Raw genomic sequence first — 15,117 nt, 5'->3', positions numbered from 1 at the left:
GTCGTAGCGTGGACCTCAAGTGAGTAGGTCTTTTCCTTTCTATCGTATATATACACATGATTGATAATTCCATAAACATTTTAAGTTAACTTATGCATATTACCTACATATAATTACTATGAATGCTTTGAAGTACTAGCGCAAACTACGAATGGCTTGATCTCTGTTAGGGTACATAGGCAGTCTAACGAGACGTTAGATGTAGCCATACAATAAATGAGACTAAATAATTGAGACAATAGCCTTGTTTGGGGAATTGAGCAATGTGAGGGACATTAGTGGAAAATGTGAGATTTAACCTTATGTTTTGGTAGTTAAATGTTGGTCATAAATTAATATGTGAAGAATCAAGAAATTGAAGTAGGAAACGTAAGTAATGATAGTTAATTAAACTAGTGTCTAGTTGGGCTTGTCACCGATAATTATTCCCGAAAATAATAGTTCGAGAGTAGGGCGAAAATTTGCAGGTGCATTTTCCTTTCTAAACATTTGCAAGTGCATTTTCATTAAAGAAGAAGATGGCAAAAATTTGCATCCACATGTATCAGGCTAATAATTGACTCAGAATTAAGCTTGGAGAATCAATACCTTACCTAAATAAATAAAATATATTAATTTATATTTCAGTCGGTTCGATTTTTGAACCACCAAAACCGAAATTGAATTTTGTTTGGGTCGATTTTTAATCGGTTTGGTGTGGTTTGGTTTGGTTTGATTTTTTTTATTTTTTTTTTATTTTTTTTTTCCAGTTTTGGTTTTCAGAGCCCACCCCTATAATACCTTGTAAACTACCAAGGTTCTTGTTTGTGCCCATATTAGTCAACTCAAGACCATACTTGTAGCAGCTTCCTCCCATTTGGATTTTGGCTATTGGATAGGGATTTGCTGAAACTTTGGGAGATGTATGCAAATGCGAAAAAACAGGAACGCTAGCAACCTTTGCCTTAACTTTTGCATCTGGACATTTGCACTTTTTCAAATGACACGTGTCATTTGTTTAGAGGTATTGTTAATTTCCATCCCTAACCCAAACTTGAGAGGAGCTGCCAATTTCTTTTCTGAACTTTAATTTTAGTCAATTACCCATGAACTTTATAATTTGCCATTTTCCCCATGTACTTTAATTTTAGCCGATTACCCTTTGAGCTTTTATAATTGGCCAATTTTCCCCCGGTGTAAGATTTTGAAATTTTCATCCATCTTGGTCATGTGCACTGCACATGACAACTGTCTGAGGGCAAAAAGGGAATTTTATACTTAATGTGGACAACCTGTTTTTTTCTTTTCTTTTCTTATTCTCTTTCGCTAGTGCACTCCGTACACTTTTTGTTTGATTTTTATTCCTAATGTAAATAACTACGAATCTTCTCCATGGTCTTACTTTTTCAACAACATGTTGGGGTTATGATGTTATTTCATTAGCATTCTTTGTGACTTACCATCTCAGTTTACCTATTTCAATTCAAAACCCAAATTCAAATAAGAAAAGTTCTTACTTATCTCAACGAATCTATCACTACAAACTGGCCAATTCTAAACGTTATTGGGTGTTTTGTTTTTCTAGAACTTGTAGTATTCATTTGTTCTTTTTATCCCTTTCAGTTTTCTCGGCTGCCAAACGTAGCGATGGTTACGATCTTCTGATATGTGTTGGCCTTGGTCGGTCTTGCACAAAGCCCAGGCTTTTTGGGATTTTGTTGGATACTTTGAAGGAACTTCAGTAGCTGGGTTTAACTGATGGAGTATTGATTTCAGGTAGCTGCAAAGATATAGAAGTTTCGAAAGGCAGAAATCATGTCTGACGAGCAAAGAGCTCACCCGGATTGCAGAAATGCATCCACTCCGTACCATGAATGCAGCGAGTGTTACTTTACAGTTAATGCCGAAGCCAAGGCTCGAATGCCTCAAATTCAATCAGATTCTGAAGAACATGCTGATGATGGCGATGCCCATCATCTCGAGGAGAATGAGGAAGGAGACTTCCAAAACTTAACAGGAAGAAAAAAATGGCGGAATTGAGGAAGAAGCTGGTAAGGTTTTCTGAAAATTTATAAAGTAGAAGCCATTGTCGCGAAGTTGATCAGACACTCAAACAGAAAGCTGTTCCATTCTCTCATCTATTTATTTAACTGTAACTTTTATATAGGCTGTGGCAAAAAAAAAAAAAAAAAACAAAACAAAACAAAAAAACAAAAACAAAAACAAAATCAAACGGATATTACGGCTGAAAAGAAAAGACTGGAATCTCGATCAGAGTCCAGGGGAATTTCGAAACGAAAATGGGTTGAAGAAAGGAAGAAAAGAATTGGCAAACTTCTAGATGCAAATGGTTTGGATATGAAAAGCGCATATACATGCTGGATACCCAAGAGATGGCAGAGGCAAAATATAAGAAATGGGAAAGGATCCTGCCCCAGTTGGATGGGATGGTTTGCTCTATGATTTCTGCTCATTAATTCGTTGTTCTTTCATTTTTTTTTGGTTAAAATTATAGCTTTTCTCCTCAGTTCCTTGTTAACACGTGTGCTCTTCATGTTCCTTTGTTTCAGAACTTACTTCTAGCTGTATTTTATCGAGTTCAATCTGATTTTGATGTTATAGTATATTAGAGAAAGTTTGTTGATGTAACCTGGAATGGCTTAGGTTAACATTAAATGAGGATTAGATAAGATATGGGGAAAGGAAATACATATTTAACTCGTTTAGGGTTTAGGGTTTAGGATGAAAGAAGCTGATCCGGAGTTTTATCGTGAAGCTTCCAGCCTCCAATATGGGAAGGTATTTTTCTTTCAAGGAATCCGATTATTCCTGGTAGTCTGGTTAAAAATGTACTCTAATCCCTGAATTTTTTTTCTTTTTATGGTGCATGCTCCAGAGATATCAGAGGATAAACTTGACAAGATGGTGAAGGAACTCAAGGATCGGGAAAAGAAGGCCGCTTCCTTCAGCAGAAGGAGGAGTTTCCACGATGAGAAAGATATCGACTCGATCAATGACCGCAATGAGCATTTCAACAAGAGGATTTGAGAGCGGGGAACTGCATTGTCTGACTAAGGTAAACGTATCAAAATGCATTGCCTTTTGATGTGTTGTCTAATTGCAAAGTCAATTGGTTGATGGGGAACACTTGAGATTCCCTCGGCTTAGTGCTGCTGGCAGCTTTGGTGCCTCTCAATTGTAATACATGTTGGAATCTAAAGGTAAAATGGTTTGTGAAATTCAGATTTTGTTATAGTTGAAGTGGCATAACAAGTTTTCGTGTGGAGATTGTTGTGATTTCCAACCCAAAATTAAGATGATTCAGAAATTTGGTTTGTATTACCCATTTCGTTTTGGAATCCTATTTAGGTTAGTTAATTGTGTCCTATTTGGGTTGAGTTTTTCATTTCCTTGTTGGATTCTTTATCCTTATAAGATAGGGATTTGATTTTCTTGCCAATTAGGTTTTGAATTTTACTTCCTATTAGGATTCCTGTGTAAACCTAAGTCCTATGCTCTATAAATAAGACCTTAGGGTTTGTTTTATTTTGTGTGGCTCATTGGTGTGGCAATTTGGTGAGTTTGTGAGTTAGTGAATAATTTGGGCGAACATTTTTCGTTTGTTTTTTGTTCTCTATTCATTTGGTTTAGGGTTTGTAATTTTTAGGATTTGGGTTGTGAAAGTTATACATTATTTTGTAATCTCTGTTTGTTTAGTGAAATTTTTGTCCGTGGATGTAGGTTGTACTCTAAATCACGTTAAATCTCTTGGGTACTTATTTTGAGATTGTTTGTTTATTTACTTTTACCTACGACATCGATATTTAATATTTTGTTAGAATTCGTTTCTGCTTACGTATTGCTTATATTCTCCCGCAGAGGTCGGCTGCCGACGTCTCTGCGGGGTAAGAGTACAAAGGAAACATAAATTTTCTTCTCCACTCATCTGCATCGTAGTTGACTGTCTATTTGAATCCGCCCGATTATCTAGGGAATTTATTAGAGAATGACATGGAAATGCCTAGAATTATGTGGAATTGCTAATATCATCTTTATCTTAAGTGCTTAAATTAAACAAGTCCTATCCTATCAGATTGGAGACCTGAGGTGATGGTTAACTAAAACTTTCTATATTCGAGTCCTGTTTATACAAGCTTTAAAATTTCATGAATAATGGGATTTTCCAAAAGGGAAATATAATGGACGGATCAGGACCCTCTCCTATATATAAGGACGAGGATCCTCATGATTAAGAAGTATGGACCGTTGGATGAAAATTCAACATTAAACGGTTATAATTATTATAACTTTAAAAGAACTTCCTTATCTATAACCGTTGAATTTTTATCCAACAACTCACATTCCTTGATCATAAGGATTCTTATCCTTACATATGCTGATCCATAAAGGACCTGCAAAACTCTCAAATGTTGTAGCTCTTTTGCACTGCTTTTCAATGTTTGATTGGCCCCATCCCCACCCATCCAGATTATTCCCCTTTTCTTTCTTTCTTTCACCATGAAAGTGAAAAGAGTAGCTAAATTCAAAAGAAAATTATCTTCACTATATTCTCTTCTCTGGAACATGTTCTTCACAGTGATTGATTACAAGGATAAGACTTCTTTTTTTTTTTTTTTCTCTCTTTTGCTTATTTTGAAGGAAAAATAATGAACAGAAACAATAGAGGGTTGTTGAAGTTAACGGTCGTATACGGTAGCCTCCAAAGAGGGTGAAAAAAAAAGAGATTATGATATTCACACATTCCATTTTACTTCTTACATACCTTTTTAAGTTTTGGTTGTCGGATCAGATGAATTGAAGAAGATCAATGGATATAAATTATTAAGGAATGTGTGAGAAGTAAAATAGGATGTGTGGATAGCATACAAAAAAAAAATGGTATTGAATTGCATGTACAACTTTTTTAGGGTAGCCACTCTCTGGAATTGTATGTGAGGTAGTGGGGTATTCGCACTCTTGTTTTCTTCTCATGCATATTTTGTTTTTTCTAATTTTTGAGCTGGATAATTATTTTTCTTTTACCATTTCAATTTCAACGTTGAATAAACATTTTGTCACGTGATAGAGTAAATTGATGTTATAATTTATACTATGATGGTCGAGTTAGATTCTAAGATTATAAGTACATTCCATAATAGACCATGGCAGAATAGCATCATAAAAGAAGGTTTGTAGCTCAATTACATTATCATTCACCATGCATATGAGGTTTAGAGTTTGATTTTCTCTCCAATTTTTCAAATATCTTTAGTATCAAAAGTAAAACACGATAGAGTTTACCTCAATCGTCATACACAAATTATGATTAGTTTGAAATACCGCTATAGCATCCCAAGAGGTGCAAGTCTGTCTCTTCCTCTAGAGAGCGTTTTGATTATGCTTATGAAAAGAAATACTGGAAAAGAAAAATAAATAAGGAGCAGCTTGATGAAATAATTTGAACCGCAACTCAAACCTCAGCCTCACTGGTAGCAGGCAGGTGAGGACCACACACAGCGACCCCCCAAACATACCATTTTTGACACTGTGATGACCACTTTCTCCCTCTCCCTGTCTCTCTCTCCTCGTGAAAAACACGAGACCAATAAATAAAAGTAAAATAATACAAAAAGGTAATTTTCTACTTTCCTCTTCTTTCTTTTTTTGAAATTTGTAATTAATTTTCTATGAGCGTAATCTATGAGCTTCACCCCACCCACGTGCTTCCCATGACATGCACTCCATTGTGTGGCAAATGCAGGCTGCATGGCATGCCATTCATCCCTGACAATAATATTACTTAGGGCTAGTTTAACATTACTGTGCATTCTTAAAAATTATTTTTGTTGTGTTTCAAGAATAATCAGCTGTAAAATAAAGTAGTTAAACATTTGAGAATCGAATTTGTAAAAGTGTTGTGACTATGAAAAGCAATAAAAAAAGTTTAATGTAGAAGTGATATATGTATATAATGAAAAAATTGGACATGTAGTGAGGGCAAGGGTGGCGGTGCTGGCAGCACAAATAATAGGGGTATGGTGGTGCCAATACTAAGGTGTGGTGATTGGGGTATAGAGGTAACAATGGTAGTAGGAGAGGCAGTGGTTGCGGTTGTGTTGTGGTGGCAATAATGACGGTGGTAGCAACAATGGTGGTTGCAGTAACAATAACGATGGTGGTGGCCATAATGATTGTGGCAGTGGTGGCAGTTATGTTGATTGTAGTGGTGTTCATTTTGGGGGTTTTTTGAAATGGGTCCAAAATAACTAAAAATTGGACCTATTTTAAAAGGTAGTCAATAAAATTGGACCTATTTCAAAATTTCCCTTCATTTTGTTCTCCAATAAATAATGTCATTTTATAAAAACTAATGAGAGTATTAAAGAAATTGAAAATATTCATTAAATTATCAACTCTGTTTATTTATTTATTTTTATTATTTTTTTTATATAAAAATAACTTTTGAAAATAACCTACATAGTCTTTAAAAAGTTGTTGTATAAAGACCATTACTTTTAAAATAAGTAGAAAATTTTAATTTTATCAAATAATTTTTTATTGCTTAACTTTAAAATGCAATAGCCTTTAAAAAAAGAAAAACAAAGTCAAATGAAGCCTTAAGAACACAAAATTGTGTTTCAAACTCTTGCCATTTTAATATAGATGGGTTGTATTGTATCATTGTATTTATTTTAAAGCGTTAGCAATGCAGTCATTTTTTATGTTGTCAAAATAGGGCATATACACCACCGAAGCATATCAAATACTTAAGATGAATCCATGTATATCAAAATTTTGGCTTGATTTCGTATTATTGATTTGAGATGCTGCTAACTTCGATGGTTTTGATGTTTGTTGTCATGCAAGTCCTCTATTGCGAATGAGGATGCTCTCTTGATCATCTTTGTGAGGATTCTGAAAATCTTTTAGTCATGTTCATTCGAAAGTAAAAGAAATTATTTTATCTACTAATAGTGGACAAATTAACGTATTACCAAATTTCATCGTACATATAATTAAAAATTATTTTAAATATTTTATTTAAAATAAACACATATAATAATTGATGAAAACTGATGAAATTCGTACTACTTACCACGAACATACATGATTAAATAATTTTCTAGATTCTCACATTCCTAATGGCATCACTCAATGGACAATAGTCCCGTCCTGTCCAGTCTAGTCATCCTCGAAATTAATCCCATGCTGCTCCAAAAGTTGGACCAACACCTGTCGTGTCAGACTTTTTCAGAGGTACAAAGCAACTAAAAGTTGTTTCAGTCAGATTTTTTTTGAAACACGTGATATATTTCAACGACAATTAAAATTTTCAGTTCGCTCGTCAAAACCTGCAGGCTTTTAGGTATAGGCATCTATGCAATGCACTGCTCCTCAAAGGGACACGTGTCACGAACCCACTGGAATCCAAGGCTATCGAGACAAGAATCCCACGCGCATAGCAAGGGCCGCGATTCAATTTATGCAACTTTGTGAGACTAGAAATTAGTTAGTTGTGACAGCTAAAGCAGTTTTAAGTAAAAATTTGGCCTGTGCAATGCATGGGCGGAGAGAGAGAGAGAGAGAGAGAGAGAGCCACTAAGCTAGGTTTTCAATTTTTAAGCTTTGCCTAATGAGAGCAACTCGGACTAAACTTTTGTTTCTGTCACTTAGCAAAAAGTGTTTTTTAATTTAAAATTTAAAAATATAATTTAATCGTCAATTTTTTTTGTTATTCATATTTAATTTATCTAATATTACTCTAACGATAATGTGAGACAAATACGTGTTTTTTACTATGAAATGGAGTTTTGAATGACTTATTTTGGAAGAAGTCTAATTAGAGAGGCAGGAGAGAGGACATATTGTAGTCTTAGCAATTAAAAAACACTACTCATGAACAAAAATTAATAAACATCATCCAAATCTAGCTAATTTAAAATTAAGAAATTAAATTATAAATAGAGAAACCAGAAAGATGAGATCATCATCCATCCTCTCAATACACACTAACAAATAGAGAACAAAATATCATCAGATCATTGTAACCCTTTTCTTTTCTTCCCTTCTTTCTTCAAACTTCGTTTTAGTTGGTGGGGTTGCTGCGGAATGATCCCAACGCCTTGATCGCCGCCGCCCTCAGGATGTACTGGTGGTACGCCGCCGCTCCCAGTGCTCCCACAAATGGTCCGACCCAGAAGATCCACTACACACAAAAAATCAAAAACCTCATCAGTTAAAAACTCAAAAGATCATCAGAAACACCTCAAAAATGGCATGTAGTTTTGATTCTTACGTGGTCATCCCAGACTTTCTCATTGTTGTATATCACAGCAGCGCCGAAGCTCCTTGCTGGGTTGATTCCAGTTCCGGTGATGGGGATTGTTGCCAGGTGCACAACAAACACAGCAAACCCAATGGGCAGTGGAGCCAAAACCTGCAAACCCAGCACAAACCCATATCAACAAAATCTCAAAACCCAGCAAAATACAGAAATATTTACATCAAGAGAGTTAAAGGACCGAAGCGTTGAAACTTACAGGCACGTGGGAGTCACGTGCGCTCCTTTTGGGGTCAGTGGCTGAGAAGACGGTGTAAACGAGGACGAAGGTGCCGATGATCTCAGCACCCAGAGCAGTGCCCTTGCTGTAGCCAGGAGACACGGAGTTGGCGCCGCCGCCGAGGGAGTTGTAGTTGTGCTTCTGGAAGGCCTTCACCAGCCCAACGCCTGCGATGGCTCCCAAGCACTGGGCAACGATGTAAGCCACGGCTCTGATCAGCGAGACCTTGCGGGCCAAGAAAAGGCCAAACGTAACGGCTGGGTTAATGTGGCCACCTGAAATACACCACAACGGCAAAACCCATCAGAAATCAAGCACCAAAAGGGTGAAAAATCAACATGGTTTCGAAGATTAAGCTGAAAACGAAGCGGGTTTTTGGTATTTTACCAGAGATTCCGGCGGTACAGTAGACGAGGACGAAAATCATGCCGCCGAAGGCCCAGGCGATGCCCAGAAGGCCAACGCCGCCGCAGTCGCCGGGTGAGGACTTGTGGCCGATGACGGTGGCTACGGTGACGTAGAGGAAGAGGAGAGTGGCGATGAACTCGGCGATGAGGGCCCTATAGAAGGACCAGCGCTTGAGCTCGTCCGTGTCAAAGAGAGGAGCTGGCGGTGGGTCAACGTAGTCCTTCCCATGGTGGCGGGCCTGTCCCTCCTCGATTACTTCCTTAGACATTTTCACAAACAGGTGGAGAACTCTCAGAAAAGGCTTGGGTTTTCGGCGGAAGGAAGAAGGCTCTGGAGGTTTTGGGAGAGTGAGGTTCTAGGTGTGCGTGTTTTAAAGAGAGAGAGGGAGAGGGAGGGGGGGGGGAATGGTACATTAATAGATAAGGTAGGGGTATTTTTGGGATTGTCAAAAGTTAGATGGAGAAGAAATTTTTTAGTGTTTTGAAAAACATAATCGGTCTAGAGAGAGAAAGTGGGAAGGGAATGTGGGACCCAAGGAGTATAGCGAGAAGAAATATTTTAGTGTTTCAAAAACATAATCGGAATATTATGTGTAATAATTACTTATATTATAACACTTACGTATCAAGTTGTCTTTTCGACAAATTAAAAAAAAAATGTAATAATTACTTGTATTATAACACTTATGTTTCAAGTCGTGTTTTCGACACATTAAAAAATCTAGTATGTAATCATATGAGAGAGAGAGAGAGAGAGAGAGAGAGAGAGAGAGAGAGAGAGAAGGGTTTTAGGGAGGTTCTGCTTGCTGATGGGTCTTTGGGTAGGGGGCCAAAGAAGTCAGCCTGGCATCCAACTAAGGCCACGCCCTGCAACGGTTATATTTGTCCATTCCCTCACTCTCTAGAATGCTCTCTCTCTCTCTCTCTAAAATTGTGGGGTTCCTTTCGTATTCATTTCTCTGATGCTGGAAGGGAGCATTTGGGTTGGGGACCATCTGGGTATATTTGTATGTTTAGTGGGTTTGCTTTGAGAGTTGGGAGTAGCCAGCTTTCTTCCTTGAACCATTAATTCAGCTCAAAACACGTGATTTTTATGTTTTACTTTACTTTATTGGTTCAAATGGTTCAAATTCAATGTTTGAAACTTTTGAATTCGGTAACTAAATATTGAACCATGTTTATGCATGGGTCCAATACATACTTTATTTTCGTCACCTAAGATAAGAATCCATGCAATAATAATGATAAGAAAGTAAATTAATAGTGGTAAACTACGGTTATTTAATCCTTCCGGGTCCGAATAGGTTATGATGAATTTTACCCTACATATGACCACAATCAAACAGAATTATCAACTTAGAGCATTGAATCTGAAATCTTTTACATTTATTTATTTATTGGAGAGTTGCGTAGCCGCTTGATTTGATTAAACATAATTAATTAAGTTCTCTTTTAAGTTATGTAGAAGAATAATTTAAAACTGTGTTTAATGGATTATCACAAAGAATATTCAGAACTGGGATTAAGATGACCACCTTCAATACTGTTGTATAGAAAACATGTGTCTCCCACGTACAGGAAAAGAAAAAAACAATAATTACGTGACAGTCGCATGTATCGTGTTTAATCAACCGAAGATTTGAATTGTTTGATTTAGTAAGAATTCTTTGTCCAAGGACCGAGATGTCTTTTAGCCTGCCCTTTATTGATTGGTTTGTCCCCATCTTCCAACGGTACTATTTTAGTTGCATATAGCGATCCCAGTGCAGTCACAAGCATCGTGAATGATGTCCCTTCCACGATAAATTTTATTAGGTACCAAGTACACAAGACAGCTGGTGTTCCTTACGGATAAGGACATGGCATCTGGGTTTCTTTTTTTCATATTGCAAATGTTGGCACTTGAGTTTTTATCTTCCTATTTAGTCTCTAAGACCATCTCTAAAAGAAAAGTTAAAATTTGAAAATAAAATTTAAATTTTAACATCTTTTAAAGTTTTGTTCTCCAACCGATAGGTCAAATTAAATTATTATTTTATTATTTTATAATTTTATAAAATAAATTATTAAACTAATTAAAACAAGTTGTGAGGCGCGAGCAGGCCAAGGTGGAACTTCAGCAGAGGTAGAGCGGGACCGCCGCAGCCCCCCATTCTTTGTGCCCAAGCGTAGTGGCGATATTGGGTATGCGTCGGAAGTGAGTTTCTCGACAAGAGGCAATCAGACCGCTAGTGGGGATTGTTGCTGCTGTTTTAGCGCTTCAATTTCTGATCCCTGCAGGTATTCAATTGAAAAATGAAAACTGGAAATTGAATGCTCATAGATGTGAAATGGGTTTTTGAAAATTTTTTGAACATTGGGGATTTGGGTACATGTTTGATCCATTTGATCGCATTTTCGTTGAGGCCTTAGGTGTAATATGTTCACCTTCCTACTAATTAAAAATTAATAAAAGACATTTAATAATTAATAAAAAAAACATTTGAAGCTGACAGCAACCTCTTTTGCTGCCAATACATGTCATCACCACATAGGATTTGGCACTTCAGTTGGAGAATATTAGTGTAGCCTTTCTTTACTGTTATAGCTGATGTGTACATTTTGGCATCTTCTTTGGAGATGATCTAATACTCAACTTTTTAGAAAACAATTAAACAAAAATAAAAAAAAGTTAAATAAAACACAGAACCCAAATTCTCATTCTGGATCTTTGACCTCCACCCCACTCGATCCATCTCCCCCTCACCTATCTCTCTTTTTCCTTTCCTCTTCTTATTTTTAATTCTACTCCTCCCTTACGCTGGAGAAGGATCCCAGAAATTGCCAACGACCATTTGTGTGCTTCAATCGAAGATCGGTGACTGCAAATGGGAAGGTTAGAGTTGTCGTCCATCATTCTTGGGTACCATGTAGAGCTAAGAATGGAAGAGGAGAAAGGAAAAAGTAGGAAGCGAGAGAATTTGATGGGGTTTCTCTAGTGAAAATATCAGCTTTGATGCAGGTGCGTGATGGTTGGATGAGTTCTTGATGGCACGAGGTGGGTTGTGCCGAGAGGGAGGGAGATTATTTTCAATTTTTGTTTGACACAAGGGTAAATTAGGAATTTTGATTGACAAAAAAAATACTAGTTGACATTTTCTTAATTAAAAAAACTAGATAATTAGGTGTTAGACTTTTATTGGTTAGGAACACCAGCTCAACTGGTACACCCGATACCCAGAAAAATTTCTCCCTTTCCACCTCTGATAATTTGATTGGAAGGTACTTAATCAGTTTTATATCGAAAGGATCCTTGTGCTCGATCAATTTTGACAGTAGTTTAAAAAAATTCATATTTACTACTGTGAGAGAAATCCAAATTTTTGTATATATCGAATTTCTCTTATTCTAAGTATGAATTTTTGTGTAAAATAAAACATTTCCATGAAACAGAGAAATGAAATGTGCTAAGCCAGTTAAATAAAATAAAACATTTTAAAACAATTCATTGAAATGTCTTTATTATACTAAAACTTGAATTTAGATTTCTCTCATTGTAAATATGAATTGTTTTTTAGTGGCATTCCTGTTTATTTATAAGTGAGAAGTTTTAGGTTCAAGGAAAATTTGAACCACATTATTGTTAGCCTATTATGAGACTATTAAACCCACTCCCCTTCAAAGAATTTTTTTTTTTTTTTTTTTTAAATGATCGAGCGCAAGGGTACTTTCATTATAAAATTGATCAAGTATCTCCCAAATCAAATTAAAGTAAATAAATGAAAGGTGGTTTGTTGTACAACATTTATTTACTTTGTGGAGTGAATTATTTTTTGTTGGTTTGGCCAAGTTTGGAATGCAGCTCACGAGATGTCCTTAGTCACTTGTTCATGTCTCATGTATTTTGATTACATCCGTTGAGAAATATCACATGATAATTAACAAATATTTGCCTTTCAAATATTTTGAAACTAGAGTATGTTTGTCAGGTTTTTTTTACCTTTTTTTTTTTTTTAGTTTTAAAATAATTAAAAGGTCTCATGTTAGACTTATCTGAATAATGACAATTTAATATTTAATTACAGTTGACACATTGTATGATTTAGTGCTCATATTTTTTCTTCTCAACGATGTCATTGCACATTGTAACTTGGTTCGTTTTTGCTATTGCTTCTGTTAAAATAGAAATTATATCCTTGCTCCTCAGGCTCGCATGTTCAATAGTAATGCACATTTGTAAAGTATGGTGGAGTATTGAATTAGAATCAGTGGATTGTTCATGACACACCTCGATCAGAGTTAAAGCATGCTGGCCGTCACCTGAAGGTGACGTAACCCAAAAGGAAAGTAAAGCATAAAAATATGAATAAATTTAAACCAAAACTAACATTTATTTAATTTAAAGTAGCGAGTGCGCAGTAGTGGGAATAACCCATAAAACACAAGTATTCAGAGCATAGATGACATAAAAGTGTGTAATCAAAACTAGTTAAAGTGCTTAATACACAACCGGGAAAAGCCCCTACACTTATTTATGGATATGTCAGAACCACATGATATTCCTCGCATGCAATAGAGTAATCAGCTAACTAGGACCTGGAGGGACGAAAAACAGAAAGGTGAGTGGGCAAAAATAAAGGTTTATAAACACATTTATTTTTGGAACATACTAACCGCTCGCCGTAAAACCTGTATGGTTTCCAAAAAATCATACTCCGTATAAGTATGAAATCAAATGCAAATCAACAGTAAATCTAGAAGTACACCAATCATAATATCTCAACAGTAGCATAAGTAAAATTAAGTGCTCATCAATCTATGCTAACACACGAGTTCATGCAGAGGGAATCTGACATGAACTGGACTATGTGTAAACATAACATACGCTCTAGTACTACAATCACGTGAAGAGTAGTGCTAGGCACATCACATACAAGTCGGAGTTGCCTATTGCAACCTATACGACAAGATTGGCACCTATAATGGATCCAAGGTGAGCGTGCAGTGCGATATGAACATACACGTGAAGCCTGACGCTAGCCGAGGTGAGTACTACACTGGTGCAAGCATGCATGATGAGAAAGTATAAAGTGTATGAACATGCCATGACAATATATAAATCTCAACAAAAATAATGGCATTTTAAAATAAAATAAATCATGGCATGATAGGCGTAAAAAAATCAATCTAAAAACACACGTGGAAACTATAAACTTTATATATAATATATAAAAAAAAATGCCTACTCACTGATACCTGGTCGGATTGTAGCCTTCTAGCCTTGTTTGTCCTTGTACGTCCTCAGGGTAATTCTCACCTATATGCGAAATAACTAAACTAATTAATTAAATATGACATATACTAAAAGGCTAGGAAAATCCCCCATAGTTTGTTCAAACAGAGGGTTTAAATATATGGAAACATTATACTCGACGTCATGGACTCGTACGCGTCAACCGCACGCCGGTTGGAGGCCGAACGCGCCGTCATGCGGTGTCACCCGCCGCCAGGTCGTGGCCATATGTGCAGGCCACCCACCTGACAAACTGACAGATTCCAGGGAATATTTCGTCAGATTCTGATGGAATATTCGGTTAAGTTTAATAGCGTTACTCAAATGCGTCAGAATATTTTATTAAATTTAACGGAAAATTCTTCTTCTTCTCCGATTGTCCTCTGCCACCGGTGCCGCTGTCTGGTTTGTCGGAAACTGGGAAACTTTCACCAGTTTTTGGAAAAATTTCAAATCTTCATATCTTCTTTATTTCTCAACCATTTTTGACAAACTTTATATAGAAATAAAGTTGGGGAAGAGGAGAACAAGATTATACCTCTTAAAAGTCCAAAAGGTGGACATAAATGGATCAAAATAGACTCAATAGCCAAGGACCCAAACTTGTCGTCTCAAAACTGTGTGTTTTCACGTCGACTCCACTTCAAACCTAGGCTAGTTGCCACTGGGAGTTGCAAAGGTGCTTGTAAAACTCTCAAAATCTTGTAACTCGAATGGAAAAACGTTAGGGAAAACTCCACCCAAGTTGGAGCTCCGAGTTGGACCCTTAAAACTCGATTATTTTAGAATTAGTTGGTACGAATGGGTTCGTGAGGATGAGAAGATCTCGATGGTGATAATTTTAGGCTTGATCTATGAAGTTTGATTGTGATCCTTGGTGTTGCAGAGGAAAGAAGAG

At 36.5% G+C, this 15,117-nt stretch overlaps 1 protein-coding gene and 1 pseudogene across 2 annotated transcripts; one reads left to right on the top strand and one right to left on the bottom strand.

Moving 5' to 3' along the window:
- Positions 1-1,794: 1,794 nt before the first annotated feature.
- Positions 1,795-3,163, top strand: LOC137727511 (pre-mRNA-splicing factor SYF2 pseudogene; annotated as a pseudogene).
- A 4,590-nt stretch (positions 3,164-7,753) lies between these two features.
- Positions 7,754-9,331, bottom strand: LOC137727775 (putative aquaporin PIP2-8). Of its 2 annotated transcripts, XR_015952143.1 has the most exons (5): positions 8,928-9,331; positions 8,520-8,815; positions 8,276-8,416; positions 7,992-8,185; positions 7,754-7,872 (listed from the first exon to the last, which is right to left on the bottom strand). XR_015952143.1 is itself a non-coding variant. In XM_068466590.2 (4 exons), the coding sequence occupies exons 1-4, from the start codon at positions 9,214-9,216 to the stop codon at positions 8,066-8,068; spliced, it is 846 nt and encodes a 281-aa protein (XP_068322691.2). In that variant the 5' UTR covers positions 9,217-9,331; the 3' UTR covers positions 7,915-8,065. The 2 variants fall into 2 exon arrangements, 1 of the variants encoding a protein (XP_068322691.2); XM_068466590.2 differs by lacking the exon at positions 7,754-7,872 and having other exon boundaries at positions 7,915-8,185.
- Between the last annotated feature and the right edge of the window lie 5,786 nt (positions 9,332-15,117).

The sequence above is a fragment of the Pyrus communis genome, chromosome 10 (assembly GCF_041283825.1).
Source record: "Pyrus communis isolate YQ-2024b chromosome 10, ASM4128382v1, whole genome shotgun sequence".
NCBI classification, from domain to species: Eukaryota; Viridiplantae; Streptophyta; class Magnoliopsida; order Rosales; family Rosaceae; genus Pyrus; species Pyrus communis.
Note: the sequence above shows the minus strand (reverse complement) of the source record. Positions and strands in the feature narration are given on the sequence as shown.